Source organism: Acomys russatus, chromosome 21, assembly GCF_903995435.1.
Source record: "Acomys russatus chromosome 21, mAcoRus1.1, whole genome shotgun sequence".
In the NCBI taxonomy this organism is placed as follows: Eukaryota; Metazoa; Chordata; class Mammalia; order Rodentia; family Muridae; genus Acomys; species Acomys russatus.
The window spans coordinates 44,701,985-44,719,675 of NC_067157.1; the positions used below are offsets into that span (position 1 = coordinate 44,701,985).

Consider the following 17,691-nt stretch of genomic DNA (forward strand, 5'->3'; position numbering starts at 1 on the left):
CCGGGTGGGTGGGTGTTAATTACTGGGTACTGTATCCAACAGTTCAGCTGTGAAAACCTATAGTGATCAAATTTGGAGGCTGGGGAAGTATTTAGTGTGGTGCTGCCTTTGCTTTAGATCTGTTGTCATAGTAAAATCCTTAGTATGGCTTCACCCCACTCAGCTGTTGGAGGCTTCCGGCAAATCCAAGTCCACATCTTGTGCTTTGGCGGGTAGTTAACATTTTATTTACTTTAAATATTTATTATGTTTATAGTATTCTGCCTGCATGTGTGCCTGCACTCCAGAAGAGGGCACCAGATCTCATTATAGATGACTGTGAGCCACCATGTGGTTGCTGGGAATTGAACTCAGGACCTTTGGAAGAACAGCCAGTGCTCTTAACCTCTGATCCATCTCTCGATCTCTGGAGCCCCCCAAGCCCCCATAGTTAACATTTTAAGAGACATGCAACTCAATAGATCATGTCTGGCTGATTGGAACCATTTAAAAAAAATTTTTTTTTCCTGAGACATGGCTTCTTTGTGTAGCCTTGGCTGTCCTGGACTTACTTTGTAGACCAGGTTGGCCTCGAACTTAAAGAGATCTGCCTGTCTCTGCCTCCCAGTGCTGGGATTAAAGGTGTGCGTCACCATTACCCGGTTTAAAGAAAAAAAACCTAAACTACGGAGCTGGAGTTGCTTCTTGGGAAGGAGGCTTACGCCCCTGCTTCAAGCCAGGGTGGAAGCGTGAAAGATCCTTGGGAAAGCAGCAGGGCTGTGAGGAGTGGAGGCCAGGGCAAAGGCTGCAGGTCCCCAACCACAGACCTCCAGCATGGAGCCAAGGCTGCGAGGGCACCAGCATTACCAATTTAGCAATGATTATATGAAATTATCTTGTTAACATTTTCAACCTTTAAGCAGAATAACTACTTTTGAAACACTTTCCGTATCAGCACAATTTTTTAGATGTTAGAAAACTATCACTAAGCTGAAGAGTTAAATTATAATTCTAGAATGTGGTGATGTGAAACATTTTGTGTGTGTGTGTGTGTGTGTGTGTGTGTGTGTGTGTGTGTGTGAGAGAGAAATAAGTTTGGTTCATTTAAGCAGGCACTGACAGCTGGAGTATCTTGGTATGTGATATGGCTAGTTTTCAAGGCGAAGCCAACATTTGCCATCCTTTGAAATACCTGAACCCTATGCTGCCTTGTGTGCACAGCAAACCACCTTAAACCTGTTTGTTGGCTATATAGGGTTGTTTGTTTCTTTTTACGTATTTTTGAATGTATGTACTACGGGTGCCTGGTGCCTCCAGAGGTCAAAACAGGATGCCAGATCCCCTGGAACTGGAGTTTCAGTTGGCTGTGAGTCACCATGTGAGTGCTGGGAATTGAACCTGGGTCCTCTGCAAGAGTAGCAAGTGCTTTTTTCTTTTTTCTTTATTTTTGTTCTTCCAGACAAGGTTTCTCTGTGTAGCCCTGGCTGTCCTGGGACTTAGCTCTGCATACTAGAGTCTGACCTTGAACTCAGATATCCACCTGCCTGCCTCTGCCTCCGAGATTAAAGACATGTGCCACCACTGCCTGGCTGAGTAGCAAGTGGTCTTAACTGCTGAGCTGTCTCTGGCCCCTAGCTATGCAGTTTTAATTCACACACTTCTGCTTGTATTCTACATGGTTATTTATTTGAAGAAATGTTAAGTTAAATGAAGGCATGAGTTGAACAGCACTGGGACCCTCCAATGATCTTTCCCCATCAGAGTCTAATAGTGTTGAGGAAAGAGCCAATCATCAAGCCAAAACTGGACACCACCGTTAACAACAGTTTATTGTTCCCTTGCAAATACAACGCTTTCCTGATGATAAAATTTTGCATTTTGATAAGATGATAACTGAGTTTTTTCACTTTCATGAAAATAGTTGTCTGGTAACATAAATAGCTTCTGCATCAGTTCCACAAACAAGACAGGGACCTAAAACATCCAAACTGTTTACAGACAGAGTCCTGCTGGGAAGCAGGCTTGTGATTTCAATTCTATCTTTGGCAGGATCTGTGCTGAGCCAGGAACTTATTAGAGACTGGTGAACGCTGGCCTGGTTACTTATGCTGTGAGTCAGGAAAGTACTGCTTCTTCCTCCTGGAGAGGACAGAAGGGAAAAGAAGCAGATCTTAAGAGACACCATGTCCAAGGCAACTCGTAATGAAAACTGTTCAGGCCTGGAGCAGTGGCTGAGAATCTTCCTGATCCACAAGGTGGAGACAGACGCTTGCTTGGGAATGGCCTTGGCTTTTGAAACCTCTGAGCCCACCCCTAGTGACAAATCCCTTCTGAGAAGGCCACTTCCTAATCCTTCCCAAACTGGTCTACCAACTGCGGACCAACCATTCTCCAACTTTGTATCACTCAACATAAAGCTTCTGATTTAACCCAGTTAAAGCAGGCTGGGGCGGGGGGGGGGGGGGGGGGGGGGGGGGGGGGGGTGGAGGTGTGGTAAGCCCAAGATAATGCAAAGGTTCTGTTATGTCTTTTTTTCTTCGTGACGGGGGTCTCTGTGTAGTCATGGCTGTCTTGAACTAACTATGTAGATCAGGGTGGCCTCCAACTTTGAGAGATTTGCCTACCTCTGCCTCCAGTTATCCTAAAAAATTTTATTACTTACTTATTTTGTGTGTGCGTGCCCCATGCACAAGCACGCATGCGTGCATGATAGCACAGCACACGTGTGGAGGCCAGAAGGGGACTGGTAGAAATTAGTGCTCTCTTCCACCATGTGGGCTCTGGGAATCAAACTCAGTTGTGAGGCTTGGTGGCAGTGCCTTTCCCCACTGAGCCATCTCACCACCATGTCATCTTTTGGCTAAAAACTTATTCAGTGTTAGTAAAAGCTCAACTATTGAAGGGAAAATATGGATACCAAAATTTGCAGTCTTAAGGAACAGAAATTTAGTTGTTCCCAATCCTTCTGTTTAATATTCTAATGGAAACTCTCAGAGAGGTGCCATAAACAACCAAAAATGAGGGAAAAGAACCCAAGAGGTGCACAGAAATATGAGTTCCTCACTTGGGAGGCAGAGGATCTCTGTGGGTTCAATGCCAGCCTGGGCTAAATTGCAAATTCCAGGACTACATAGAGAACCTGTATCAAAAAACCAACCAAATAAACAAAAGAAGCAAGTTCCTAGTTCATGTGAATGAACTTATAGGGGCCCAAAAGATGGTTCAGCTGTGAAAAACACACAGTGTTCTCACAGAGGGGCTGGGCTCAGTTTCCAGCACCCACGACAGATGCCCACAAACACTAGAGCTGCAGCTCCAGAAGGTCTGATGCTGGCTTCTGGCTTCGGCTGCCAGCTACACTCAGATACACATACTGGGATATGAATGTTTATAAATAGCACATAATTAAAAATAAAAGGAATCTTTCCTTTTGCTCCCCTTTGGTTATTTTGTGTTTAGGGTACTTTGCCTGCCTGTCTATCTGTGTGCCATGTGTGTGCCTGGTGCATGGGGACCAGAAGAGGCACTGGATCCTCTAGAACTAGAATTACAGGTGGTTGTTACCTTCCATGTTGCTGGTGGGAATTGAAACACCATCCTCTGGGAGAGCAGCCAGTGCTCTTAAGTGCTGAACCATCTCTGCATCCCTTTCTCTTTGTTTTTGTTTGGTTTGGTTTGGGGCGGGGGGGGGGGGGGCAGGTTCTCACGTAGCCCAAGCTGGTCTTACACTGATTATCCTGCCTCTGCCTCTCAGATCCTAGGAGGTACCATTAGGCCTATCTTGACCTTTTCTTTATCCCCCTGGCTTGCTTACCCTTCTACACAGAAAGTTTATGTATTTTGCCCAATTATTTCCTGTCTTATTCCACTGTGGTCAGTACTCTTAACCACTGAGAATATTCGAGCTAGGGAGATGGCCTCTGTGGGCACTGCATATGGTACATATACATACATGTAGGTAAAACACCCATACACATAAAAGTGCATCTAAAAAGAAATAATAATAAGAGAATATAGGCCAGTTTGGTGGCACATACCTTTAATCCCAGGACTCAAGAGGCAGAGGCAGGCAGATCTATGAGTTTGAGGCCACGCCTGGTCTACTTACCAAGATCCTGACTCAACTTGACATTTAAAAGACCTGAAACAAAGATTCAGCAAACAGAAACCTTTACCTTGATGAAAGAGAGAAGACTTTTCAGGTCCATTTGTGGAGGCATCCCAGTGCCAGAGGGATCCATCTTCAGAACAAGTAAACAGATGATCCGGGTTGGATGGGTGGAAGTGAACTTCCCACACTAGGAGACAGAGGGAGTCAATTTAATAGTCCATAAACGTTAAACAATGTAACAGGTATCTTCTGGTCCACTCCACAAGTAGTGGCTTTTTTCTATCTGCACATTATAGTCACCAAAAGGTTATATTCTGTCATCTCTTTACTTTTGAAGCCTTTGATTTTCAACTGACTTAAAGTTTATAGGTTCCCCAGCTCATGTGCACAGGAGTAAGCTGCTCAATTTTTATCTATTAGTGTGATCCCAGCAGCTGGGATACAGGTTGACCCTGATCCTAACCCTCCTGCCTGTCTCCTAGCTGCTGAGGTCACACATACCTGGCTGAACATTTCCTCAGCAGGTCAAGTTGCAGTACTGGCTAAATGTTGGTTGTCTTGTATTTCTTCTAGTCAAGCAAAGGCCAGAAGAGGGCATCAGATCCCCTGGGACTAGAGTTATTATTAACAGTCATGAGCCACCATGTAGGTGTTGGGAAGAGCAGCCAGTGTTCTTAACCCACTGAGCCATCTTTCTAGCCCCCTGATTTTTGTTTTGTTTTGCTTTTTTGAATAATGGAACGATGATAAAGAGTCCCTTTCACAAAAAGCAAATATCAAGCAGAAGGATCAGTTGGAGTTTGGGATCTAGCTCAGGGGCAGAGCACGTCTTGAGGCCCTGTCTCCGTCCCCAGTGATGGGGGCCGGGACTGTGTTTTATTGGTGACTATGCCTGTAAGCTCAGCACTGAGGCAGCAGAAGCAGGAGGACTGGAGTGAGGTAAGATCCAGCTTGGGCTACACAGCAAGTTCCAGGATCACCTGGGTTACAATGTGAGACCTATGGCAAAACTCAACAAGAGTAATTCATGAACAAATCAGCAAAGATGAAGTGATAAGTTTATACATAACAATCAATAACCTGACAAGAGGTAGTATAACGGTTTAGCCCACGGTTCTAGTTATAAAAAAAACACTAAGAAAATCAGCTTAGTAAGATGAGCACGCAGTAATAGTTCCTGCAGTTCTAGATATGATGAAACAGTAAAGAGCTTACACACAGGAAAGGATTATCTAGCTTATACTTTTCAGATAATAAAAGCTGTGATGTGAAACGGTCCCGACTAGCATTACATGCTTAGGAATAACTCATCCAACAGAAACCTTCTGCGCTTCCACAACACTTACTTTCAGCCTCGTGAGCCTTGAGTAAAGACACAGGCATGGTGCCCTGTCTAACGTCCCAAATACTCAACATTCCATCCTGGCCACCAGTTGCTACAACATGCTGCTGGTTGGGATGTCTGTCAACACAGTGGAGTGGCACTCGGTCACCAGTCCTTTTAAAGACGACAAGACAGTATCAAAGATTAGGAAAAGGACAATTATCTTTACCTACTAAACATTTCATTCTACTAACTAAATGGCAAAATTATGTCGATGGAGATACTAAACCTTAGTGATGCCAAAAAGTTTTTAATTAAATGTATTTATGAATAATAAAATTTTAGAATTAAAGGCTACAATTACTCATTGTTCAATTTGTTAACACAGGAAGCAAAATTACATAGGTAAGATGCATAAGAAAGATTTCCATGAAAAAGTATGTGTCAAGCTGGAGAGCTGGCTGAGCAGTTACAGGCAGGTATTATTCTAGAGTTCACTGCCCCACAGCAGGGCCTCACAATTGCCTCTACCTCCAGCTGCAGGAGCATTCCATAAGCCTGTCCTGTGGGTACCTGCAATCACATGCACATAGCCAATTTAACTAGAAAGAAACTAAAAATAAAAATATGTATCAATTACAGCAACCATTCTTTATGCTTTTAATTAGTTCATATAATTTTTTTCCAGTCTGATACTACATTTTAGTTGCTTAAGAAAGCTGCAAAGATTACACATCTAGAAAGGGTGATTTCTGCTCTGAAAAAATATCCCTGAATTGTCTTTTATCCACAGTCATGTCTATAGTGTATTTTACCCACTATTGATATAATCATTTGATAAACAGAAACAATATATACTACAAAGGCATAAAGGCTCTGAATCAATACAACAAAAACTTGCTAAATATGATAGAATCAACTCCATTATGTTATCCTTGCTTTTCAATTTAATCATGGATCAGTGTCTCCAAAATGCATTAAAAGACAAAGCTAAAAAATAAAGTGATGAGAGATGGCTCTGCAGTTCTGAGCACTGGCTGCTCTTCTAGAGGATCTGGGTTCAATCCCAGCACCCAGCTCACAACTGTCCCAAGAGACCTCTGGGGACACTGCATGCATGTGGTAGACAGATATGCAAGCAGGCAAAACACCTATACACATAAAATAAAATTTAAAAATACAAAGTTGATTGCAATGACTCATTAAACATAACTTTGTATCTCGCTACTGAAATGACCAATCAAAACTTACAGGGATAATATCTGACAGGGTTCACTTCCTTGTTGTCTGAAATCCCATATTTTTAACTGTCCAATTGAATTTACTGTTACAATCTCAGGAGTTCGAAGGAAGGTTACAGCATGGAGTGTACTGCTGTCTGCATTATCTACAGGTTGAAAAAGGGTAGTGTTAGCAGGCGCCTTTGAGACACATTCCCCTGCTGGCTGAACTATTACAAATCCAGTCTCTAATGACGACTCAGCATGGAGAACCGTGTAGTCAAATGCATGTCTAGACCCTCCTCCACCCTGGTAGAACACGTCACTCACGGGGCAACTGTTCACTAAATGTAGGGCTGATTTGCCATTTTGTTTTTCTATTTCCTCTTAAGACTGCTGTACTGAATCACTCTTTCTCACAGAACTTTCTTGTCCTGGGTTAGAACCCAGTGGCAGGTACAAAGCTTGCTCTGACCTGTGCTGTTGGACACTCACAGCAGATGTTATCTTCACCTTCAGCAGCAGCTCCTCACTGACATCCTTCATGACTGTTGCTACGTGGTCTTTAGGGAAAGCTTTGAGCCAGGATCTCACTATGTTGTTCAGCATCCCCTGGAATTCAGGATCCCCCTGCCTCATCCTCTAGAGTGCTTACATTAAGGAGTGTGCCCAGTACCTCGCTTTTATAATGGCTCTTTTCTTGGATGTCCTGAAGTCTTTAGACTTGAGGCACAAGATAGATAGTTCCAAACTTAAACTTGTGCCACTTGTGTACACTGCCAGCAGGCAGTAGCCCTTAGCAATTAAGCATTTGCTGTAACTCTGAAATTAAACAAAGAATGTAAGAACTGGCGCCCGGGTGCAGTCCCTGGAGATTTTGATCCAAGGGGTCTACAGTGGGGGACCTAGAACCTCCTCAGGCAAGTCTTACTGAAGCACAATCAAGACCCATTTCCTGTAACACCGGCTAGACACCACTGGAGTCTGTCGTTCCACTCAAAGACTTTCAAGAGCAATTTGCTTGCCATATAAAGAGCTCTAACTTCTGTTACTATGGATTCAGTACTCTCTGCAATCGGATCCCAATTTACCCCTCTGCCTTCACCTGTCATCACTCCAATAACAAATATCTAATGTCAGGTCACTGAATACTTTGTAATTTGCTGTCTAGTTTTACTGTCTCCATGATTCCCCTGTTTTCTAGTATGTCATATTCTAGTATTATTACTGTCACTTGCTCCCTAATTATCTGATAATTCCTTCTTGCTAATATAAACACCATCTTTCTGCACTGTTATAAATCATTTATACTGGCCTTATCCACACGCAGTCTGTATTTTCACACCCTTCAAACACTTAAGAGCATGTTTATTTAGTTCAAGCCCTATGTAATGGATAGAAGAAACAGCATTTTCTCACCTATAGTTCTTACAGCTTCCTTGTGATCAACTCTGAAGAGATTTATTCGACCATCCTCTCCAACTGTAACAATTTCTGGGTTGTCACACACAATCCCTGTACATGGCGCACTGCTATAGGAAGGACTGCCGGGACCTGCATGGTAGTGAGCTGCAGGCCACTGCTGACTGACTGACAGAGTCTAGGCATCAGAAATGAGCACACTGTTAATCGGGACAAAATTCTAATGGATGAGCCCTTCTTTTGGTTTTTTGAGGCAGGATTTATAAGTGTTTGGGATTATAGGACACGTGTTTCCTGTCTTTCCAGAAGAACGAACAAGTCTCCCTTCTCCTTTGTGTTTACAGATGATGTTTAGAGACTATTTCCATTAAATTTCTGTACATTCTGAATTCGACTCACATTTATTTCAAACTAATGATTTCTGTCACCAAGTAGCTGAATGTTCAAACATTCTTTCAAGTTTTATGAGAATAGCGTCACGTGTAAGGGACTAACCTCTATATGACACGAATAAGAAAACTAATTAAAGCTGAGCATGGTGGCACATACCTTGATCCCAGCACTCAGGGAGCAAAGGCAGGTGGGTCTCTGAGTTTAAGGCCAGCGTGGTCTACATAGGGAGTTGAGACCAGCTAGATCTACATAGTGAGATCCTGTCTCAAAAATAAAAACCATATGCACGTGTGTGTGTAGAGGCCTGCCCAGGCCAGTTAGATGCCCTAGAAGTGGAGCTGCAGGCTGTTGTGAACCGCCGGATCTGAGTGCTGGGATGGGACCAGGGTTCTCTCCAAAAGCAGAACACGCTCTTATCTGCGGAGCCACTTCTCCAGCCCCAACAGAAAGGTCTTCAGGTGGCTTCTCCCCGCTCTTTGTGCTATTTAGCTAGAAGCCAAGCATGCACACTTGCTTACTTGTTGCTTTCTCCCTTCATGCCTGCCAAAGACTATTAGACAAGCTCACCAAAAAACAAAAACAAACAAACAAAAAAAAACCTATAGGAAAGTTACCACCAGCAGATGACTCTGGTGAGCTAACTAACACAGTTTGTATATTAAGGTATATATTTAATATATATTATATTAAAAGATGTCTGATTTCCATAGAAGCAAACATAAGCAAGACTGTAGTACTAAGGGGGGGGGGTGGGAGTAAAGCTTAGTGCAAGGATGCATGCTCACCATGTCTGAGAGTCTCAGCAACCCCTAAAACCTGGGCAGTGTCTTCTCCTACCATGACTTCTCCTCATTCAGTGAGGTTGTGCTGCACTCGCTGCCCAGGCTGGTCTGGAGCTACTGTGACCACACAACCCTTTGCTCTCAGCCTCTGGAAATGTGGGTGCTCCAGGAGTGTGCCCTCTTCATGTTTAAACACTATTAAGCAATCTTCTGTAAGCCTCCTCAGAAATAAATTAAAATACAAGTTTACTTTCCCAACTGAAGTTCTTTACCTGGTTATTTGGATGGTGAAGGAAAACGGTTACACAGCCTGTTGACGAAGCAGCTACAATTCTTTCCTGGTCAAAAAACTAAACAAAAATTCCGCATATTATTATAGATTTGGAAATACTAACAGGGAAAAAAATTCCATTGGTTCAACTTGACTAATAGCAAACCCTGTAAGGATTTAAAGAAGCAGGTAGCCTATAAGCACTAAGCAAATTAAATGTGTTAACATCTGAAAATAAAAACTTTTATATAAATTGGGAGTATTTTCATGAAGGATAAATAGTAACTTTAAAATTTGACTCCAGATTTTTTATTTTGGGCTGCAATATAAAAGTTTGGAAATAAGTTGTGCCTAAGTGTAGGCATTTTTTTTTTTTTTTTTTTTTTTTTAAAGACAGGGTTTCTCTGTGAATAGCCTTGCCTGTCCTAGACTCACTTTGTAGACCAGGCTGGCCTCAAACTCAGAGATCTGCCTGCCTCTGCCTCCCAAGTGCTGGGATTAAAGGAGTGCGCCACCACCACCCAGCTTCATACAGATTATTTGTGTGTGTGTGTGTGTGTGTGTGTGTGTTGTCTCTGTTGCCCAAACTCATCTTGAGCTCCTATTGCCTTCACTTCCTAAGAAGCTGGGAACTACAAGCATCTATCACCAATCCAGCTTTGAAAACTTAAACTGATTTACATTTTGATAAACATTTAAAAATGGTAACACTAACTTCTACTAAGTTGTTAAAGGAATCATATAAAAGCAGTCCTGCCCAATATTTACTATATATGTTCAAAAGCTAACAGTCCCATCTTTCTACCTAACTGGCGCAGTAGTGAACAGGACTTGAGGGCAGGAGTACACTCACTCAATGGCAGACAGCATTTCCCTAGCATATGCAAGGTCCTGAGATTATCCTTATACCAACACACAATGATAAACCTGACTCACAGCCATGCAATGCAAATTAGTATACCTGTGTAAAACTCACCAAACGCTTGGCACGTAGGTGGGCAAATGTTACTGTCACTTAAGATAGGTCTCATTATGCAGCCCAGACTGGCCTTGAGATCACTCCTGCCTCTACCTCCCTTGGTCTAGAATTAGAGGCTTGCACCACATGGCCGGCGTGGGCAATTAATTGGAAAACTGATGTATCTGAATTCCCTTTCTCCCCCCACTTCTGTTACTAAGTGCTGCAATGGCAAATTATAACTCATGGCGTCCTGTAAACCAGGGGCGAGAGCAGACAAACTATAGGGTGATACATTACCTCTAAATGTAGTTTCGAATTTCCAAAGTTAGCTTTGGGGAGCAACTCAGCTTTACCTGTAAATCCATGACATCACCATGATGTCTGATATCGCAGAGTAATTGATGGTCTCCTTCAAACCCTCCGTCAGAATCTAAGTTTCCAAAATCTCCAATCGACCATAGTGAAACGGAATTTTCCTACAAAGCAGAAAGTTTTATCTTGAGGTCACGACAACGTCAACTCTAGGAAAAGTAAAATACAGAATGCCTTTCAGGCGACCTTGCTTCGACAGCATCTCTGACAAAGAGATTGTTAGAGTTGAAAAGATCAGAGATATGGCCCGTTTCGGACGGAATGACTACAGACTTGGTGAGGGTTTAAAATTGGATCGGAGGCGCAGATACACCGCCAGGGCTCTCAGGTAGCAGGCAGCAGCCGACCAGGAGACAGGCTGACTTGCCAGAAGCTGCTTTCGCGCGCGGGCGCTGGGGGCGTGGAGCAGAGCAGCCGGGGCCCGCGCGGGACGGGGTACCTCATTGTCCCAGGAGCCCGTAGCGAAGGTCTCTGCGGTCTGCAGGCTCCCGGTAGGCACCGGCCGCCAGCGGGTTTTGCTAATTTTCTGAGACACAAACTTAGCATAAATTTCCTCCATGCTGAAATCAGCAAGGTTCAACAGAAAGCACAGTGCGCGCTTCTCAGGCCCGCCCCTTCCTGCGCAATTCTGATTGGATAAGGCCTCATGAAGCAGACGGTGGCTGGAGAAAGCCAATTTTCCGCAGAGGACGCGCCTGCCCCTAGACTATAGGAGCCTGTGATGCTTACCCTTGGAGGCAGCTCTGCTGAATAAAGATCTGGCGCCTAAACCCTTGGGCAATGGGGGGGTCTCCTAACGCCAACTCAGTCTAGGAACTCTGACAATATATTTACGCAACAGCCGTATAATACCAGAAGTTTTATTTAAAAAATTTTTTTGTTCTTTTAAAAAATTTTATTATAAACGAGGCGTGGTGGCGCGTGCCTTTAATCCCAGCACTTGCGAGGCAGAGGCAGGTGGATCGTTGTGAGTTCGAGGCCAGCCTGGTCTACAAGTAAGTCCAGGACAACAAGGCTACACAAAGAAACCCTGTCTTGAAAAAACCAAAAAACAAACAAACAAACAAAAAACCCTTTATTATAAAAATGTTGCAAATAAAAAAATCATCACACACTGAAATTAACCTGACACAAAGATGATACAATCCAATGAACTTTGTACATATAACGCAGACATTTGGAAGCTGTGGAGCTTCATAGTGAATTTTATACTTTTTCTATCTAATACATATTTTATTTTATTGTTGAATATGTTTTTGTGCATTTATCTACGGCCAAAACCAAAAAAATTCATGACATATTCAGAACTAGAAAAGCAATTGTGTTGGTTAGGGGATAAGATCTTTTTAGATCAAGATAAAGGAGTTAATAGAGATGAGATAGGATAGATATTGAATTTCATTTAGAAATTTAGACCCAACAAGACAGGAAAGATGTTTACTTCAAGTTTGACAAATACAAATAGCCAAATCACTATGAACATAACGTTTATAGAACTCCTGCTTGTCACATGGTTCTCCCTGCTGTATGTAGTTTGTTTTATGCATATGTAATAAAATAAATGTATATTAAAAAAAAGCATTTCATCTAAAGTAAAATGTAAATAAATATATTTGAAGAACCTCAAAAATAAAAAAAAAAAAATTGCATTTTATTCTTTTTCTTGTTCTTTAAAAATGTTTAAATTATTTAAATTAATTTAAATTATTTATTTTACTTTATGTATATGGATATTTTGTTTGAATGTACATTATGTGTGTACTGCACATGTTCATGCCTGGTAGTAAGGCCAAAAAAGGGAGTTGGCGGTCCTAGGACTTGAGTTACATAACATTTGGAGCTGCCATGTGGGTGCTGGGAAATGAACTCAGATCCTCTGGAAGAGCAACATGTGATTTTAACTGCTGATCCATCTCTCCAGCCCTTAAAAACAACTTTTATTTTTATGATTTTTAATTATTCCTATGTATATATTTGCATGTGCATATGTGCAGATGAGGGCATGTGCCTAAGGGGACTCTGGATGTCCTGGAGCCGGAGTTACAGGCCAGTGTGAGCTATACCCATGTGGGTGCCGAGAAGCCAACTCTAGCCTCTGGAAGAACAGTAAATACTTGTAACTGCTGAGCCATCTCTCTAGCCCTGTCAGAGAAAAATTAAGATTAAAAAAAAAAAAAAGCTTTTAAATTGCAGGAAGAAATATCCTGTACCAGCCCTAAGCACTTAGTTGTACTTCATCGCACATAGAAAATGTTTTTAAAATCCTTAGGGCTGGAGGGATTGCTCAACTACTAATCGTACTTGCTGGTCTTCCAGAGGACCTGAATTCAGTTCCCAGCACTACATAGTGGCTCGCAACCATCCATTAATATATATAAAGTACACATACATATATATCCACAAAAATATGGCTGGGTAGGGTGGTGCACGCCTTTAATCTCAGCACTCAGGAAATGGAAGCAGACAGATCTCTGTTAGTTCAAAGCCAGCCTGGTCTACATGATGAGTTCCAGAACAGCCAGCGCCACATAGTGAGATCCTGTCTCAAAAACAAAACAAAACCACTAAAACACTCATACACATAAACCTTAAAAAGTGTTTAATCTCTCAGCTAGGACTGAGTGTGTAGTTCAGGATTAGGAGTCCAAGTCCTGCGTTAGATTCCCAACAACAGGGAAAATAATCTTTAAACTGTCCAGGAAGAATCTTATATTTTGGTAGTGAGGCTAGCCTTTAGCGGCTGAGCCATCTCTCCAGCCCATCCTGAAATATTTTAACTAAGGTACTAACTTAGTATCTTACCCTTCTCTTCTCATTCAAGGTTGACACACACTGCAAGAGTCTGGATTAGAATTTGGAACTCTAGTTTTACTTTTAAAAAATATTTACCTTATGTGTATGAATGTTTGCCTGCACACGTGTGTGTGTGTGTGTGTGTGTGTGTGTGTGTGTGTGTACACGTGTGCGTACCACATGCTTACCTGATGCTCAAGGAAGTCATAGGATGGCATAGGATCCCCCTGGAACTGGAGTTACAAAAGGCTGTCAGCCACTATGTGGGTGCTGGGACTCGAACCTAGGTTCCTCTGGAAGAGTAACCAGTGCTCCTAACTGCTGACCCATCACTCTAATCTCTCTAGGCCCTCTGGCTTTAGTTTTGATACCTTCTTTTCCTTGCTCTGTAAACCTAGCCCTTTCGTTTATACATGTAATTAACAATGAGTTTGCCGAGGACAGTGTCAGCAGGCCATGAACCCCAGTTCTATGTTGCTTCTGGGATGCTGGTAACACCTGCAACATCCTCCCACTCACTCCTTCTCCTAGTCCTGTGCACCCATTCTTCAAGGATCAATACCTTTGTGTGCCTTTTTCGGATAACTTCAGTCTATGTCATTGTAACTAAACCCAGCACTTCTGTGTAGACCACTAATGGCATTTATAATTCCCCTTCTGTTGTTTCTTGGTGGTGGTGGTGCTGAGGATGGAACCTACCACACCCCCAGTCCACTGGCATCCTTCTAATCATAGATTTCCATGACCAGGATGTAAATCTTATATGAGAGGAAGGACTTACTGGTATTTCTATTCTCATTTATACTATAGGAACTCAAGACGGTGTTGGCTGTTTTTCTTTTTTTTTTCTTTGAGTACTCTTGGCTGTCCTGGACTTGCTTTGTAGACCAGGCTGGCCTCCAACTCACAGAGATCTGCCTGATTCTACCTCCCTAGTGCTGAGATTACAGCTGTGGGCCACTAAGCACAGCTGGCCATTTCTTTAAAAGGAATCATGATATGAGTGTTATCAGATTGTGAAGAGCTTGAGTTTTTTTTTTCCCCATTGTTTTTCACCGAGAAGAGCATTATCCAACCTTGCCATTTCTGCCCCCGTACAATATGCCATTACTGAAATGGTGGGTTTTGTAAATGGATAGGAAACAAATGGATTAGTCTAAAACCCATTGCTTCTTTTTTGTTGTTTTGTTTTTCAGAGACAGGGTTTCTCTGTGTAGCCTTGGCTGTCCTGGACTCGTTTTTGTAGACCAGGCTGGCCTCGAAGTCAGAGATCCACCTGCCTCTGTCTCCGGAGTGCTGGGATTAAAGGTGTGTGCCACCACGTCCAGCCATTGCTTGATTCCCCCACCCAACGCTCAAATAGAGTTTCTCTGTGTAACAGCTCTAGCTGTTCTGGAACTCTCTCTCTAGGTTATTGTTGTTGTTGTTTGGTTTGGTTTGGTTTTGGTTTTTGGAGACAGGGTTTCTCTGTGTAGCCTTGACTGTCCTGGACCCGCTTTGTAAACCAGGCTGGCCTTGAACTAACAGCGATCCACCTGCCTCTGCCTCCCAAGTGCTGGGATTAAAGCGTGGGCCACCACCGCCTGGCTGCTTGATTCTTAACGTTGTTTAGTGTTGCATTTGATGAAATAATTGTAATTTGGAAATTGCTCCTGCCGTCAAAGCACAGCACAGGTGTCTTAACTTTGTTTCCTTCCTGAAAGTTTACTGGAGTGATGGTTCAGATGGATCAGCACATTCTGGATGCGGTAGAGGTGTCTCCTATCAACTTTAAAAAAAAACTGGTGCCCTAGACGGGCGTGGTGGCGCACGCCTTTAATCCCAGCACTCGGGAGGCAGAGGCAGGCGGATCGCTGTGAGTTCGAGGCCAGCCTGGTCTACAAAGTGAGTCCAGGATGGCCAAGGCTACACAGAGAAACCCTGTCTCGAAAAACCAAAAAACAAAAACAAAAACTGGTGCCCAGTCTAATTGTAAGGCTTAGTTGAAACTCACACTTGCACAGGAAGAATAATACTTTCACCATAGGATACTGTGGTATTTTGTAACCAGTCATAGCTCTAGCTACTCTTGTTCTCAACCAACAAAGCATTCGCACCCCCAAGCCTGTCACAGCATTCTTCTACCTTGGATTTGCACTTTCAGAGCTGAAAACAAACCAGAGTTCGAAAGTCTCTGCTTCACCAGCACTGTGCTTGTCACAGAGGCTGGAGAGCTTTTTGCTGGAGGAGGCCTTTGCCCTTTGGCTCTGTTAAAATGATGATTCTGGCCCCATCACAGAAGCCTTGAGCCTATTAGCCTAAATGTTAGTGCACCGGGTTGGGTGAAGCAAGAAGGTGGTAGCACGCCATCTAGCAATCTGGACAGCCATAGGAGCAGACGGGTCGCTCGCAACAGCTGACGGAGTGGCGACTGCGGAGCCCGAGGCGGCGGAGGCACACGTCGGACCCACATCCCGCCTCCGCGCTCGGGTCAACCGAAGCTGCGGCCAGGAACGAGTCCCACCGCGCAGGGTACTACCCCGCCGGCCTCAGGACGGAGCCAGACGCAGGTCTCGGCAAGGGGCAGCTAGCAGTGCTGACTCGACCGACCTCGCGGCTGTTACCGGACACCCGCTACCCGGCGACTCCAGGCCTCCCCCCGCCCCTCCGGCTCCGCCCGGCCACACCCCGGGCTGCGCGGCGTCACAAAGCGCATGCGTGCCGCGGGGGATGCCGGGAGCGCGCAGTGGCGGCAGCGGCAGCGACAGCAGTAACAGCGGCCGCTCGAGCGGGGACACCAGCGGGGCGGTGACCGTGTGGGAGGTGGTCTCACTCTTGGGAAAACTGTTGGGGACCGTGGCCGCGCTGAAGGTGGTTCTGTACCTGCTCCGGGTGTGCTTCGCGATGGCCTGGAAATCCGGCGGCGCCAGCCACTCGGAGCTAATCCACAACCTCCGCAGTAAGTGCCACCCCCGCCCGGCGTGGGCCACGGAGCAGGGCCGGGCCTGGACTCTGTTCCCCCCCAACCCCCCCTTCACCCCCGACCGTCCGGAACGTTCGGTCTGCACCCCTGCGCCTACTGGAGGGCGTCGCTGCGCGGTTGCACCGGGAGCCCGGGACGGCGTGCGTTTGCGGTCTCCTCCCCCGGGACCTGTCACTCGGTGAAGTGGACGGGAAGGGCAGAGAAGCCCAAAGGGGGGTTGCTGCGGGTGGGACAGGGGTAGTTGCCGCCTCGCGGGCTGCGGGGACCGGGTGCGGCAAGGCTGTTGCTGGAGTCTGCGGTCCGACCGGCGAGGGGCGTGACTTCGGGGTGGGGAAGTGCGGGTTGTGTTCCCGGTGACTGGGCTGGTACCGAAGGGACATCACCCTCGGCCTTCGGGTTCTCTCTCTCTCTCACTGTCCTCGGCGGATTCCCTGCGAGCTTTCTCTCTTCTGCCTCCCCCGCCCTCTGTTTTTTCCTTTGGAGGGAGATGCTGCTGTCTGATACTAGAGAGGGGAGAGGACGTTCCGAGTATTGCGGTTACGGGCGGGCGGATGCTGGGGAGCAGTTTCTCGGGCTGCTGTCCAGAGTATAGACTCTCTGCGGGGGGCCGAGGGATTGTCTGGTAGGGCATGCTGTTCCTAAGAGACTCTGTTTGGAGCCTTTCGAGGTCCTGAATCCAGTAAACCATTGTGCATATAAATTGTTCTAACTTTTTTTCCGAGACTGTCTACTGGCTTTTAACCGTGTATGGAAAGTTTTTCTTTCTTTCTTTCTTTCTTTCTTTCGTTCTTTCTTTGTTTGTTTTCTAAAGACTAGCATTCTTTGTAGTCATTGTACTCCTTGCTTTGACGATAGTTTCAGGGTAGAAAGAATGAATGCTGTGTCACTTTCCTTTTTAAATTAAAGTGGTCTGGTTCAGAGACCAGGAAGGGCTAAATTTCACTCTGGTCAGAAGTCACAGTTCTTTTTGCCACCAGTTTTGCAAAACTAACCGTAGTCTTTTGACAGGTGATGTTTTTAATTTTCTTGTGCTTTTTTTTTTTCTTTAAGTTTTCTTTAAGTTTTTCATGTATTTGTCTTACCTCTCAACTCTATTTGTAA

General features: G+C 44.5%; 2 protein-coding genes across 2 annotated transcripts in view; one reads left to right on the forward strand and one right to left on the reverse strand.

Annotated features, from left to right (window-relative positions):
* Positions 1–1,788: 1,788 nt before the first annotated feature.
* On the reverse strand, positions 1,789–11,436 carry Nup43 (nucleoporin 43). Its single transcript, XM_051164647.1, has 8 exons — positions 11,275–11,436; positions 10,817–10,939; positions 9,504–9,581; positions 8,054–8,234; positions 6,666–6,801; positions 5,437–5,588; positions 4,155–4,277; positions 1,789–2,118 (listed from the first exon to the last, which is right to left on the reverse strand). Exons 1-8 carry the CDS (start codon positions 11,392–11,394, stop codon positions 1,889–1,891), a joined length of 1,143 nt encoding a protein of 380 aa, XP_051020604.1. The 5' UTR covers positions 11,395–11,436; the 3' UTR covers positions 1,789–1,888.
* A 4,609-nt stretch (positions 11,437–16,045) lies between these two features.
* Pcmt1 (protein-L-isoaspartate (D-aspartate) O-methyltransferase) overlaps positions 16,046–17,691 on the forward strand; it is a 44,002-nt gene continuing 42,356 nt past the window's right edge. The window contains exon 1 of the mRNA XM_051164650.1: positions 16,046–16,566. Coding sequence (XP_051020607.1) covers positions 16,338–16,566 — 229 coding nt within the window. The 5' untranslated portion in view covers positions 16,046–16,337. The remainder of the gene's footprint in view (positions 16,567–17,691) is intronic.

Coding starts and splice junctions, on each gene's coding strand:
- Nup43 (XM_051164647.1), bottom strand. CDS start 11,394: ATGGAGGAAATTTATGCTAAGTTTGTGTCTCAGAAAATTAGCAAAACC. Junction 9,582..10,816: donor GTGATGTCATGGATTTACAG/GTAAAGCTGAGT, acceptor ATTTTTGTTTAG/TTTTTTGACCAGGAAAGAAT. Junction 5,589..6,665: donor CCCTGTCAGATATTATCCCT/GTAAGTTTTGAT, acceptor CGTCTTTAAAAG/GACTGGTGACCGAGTGCCAC.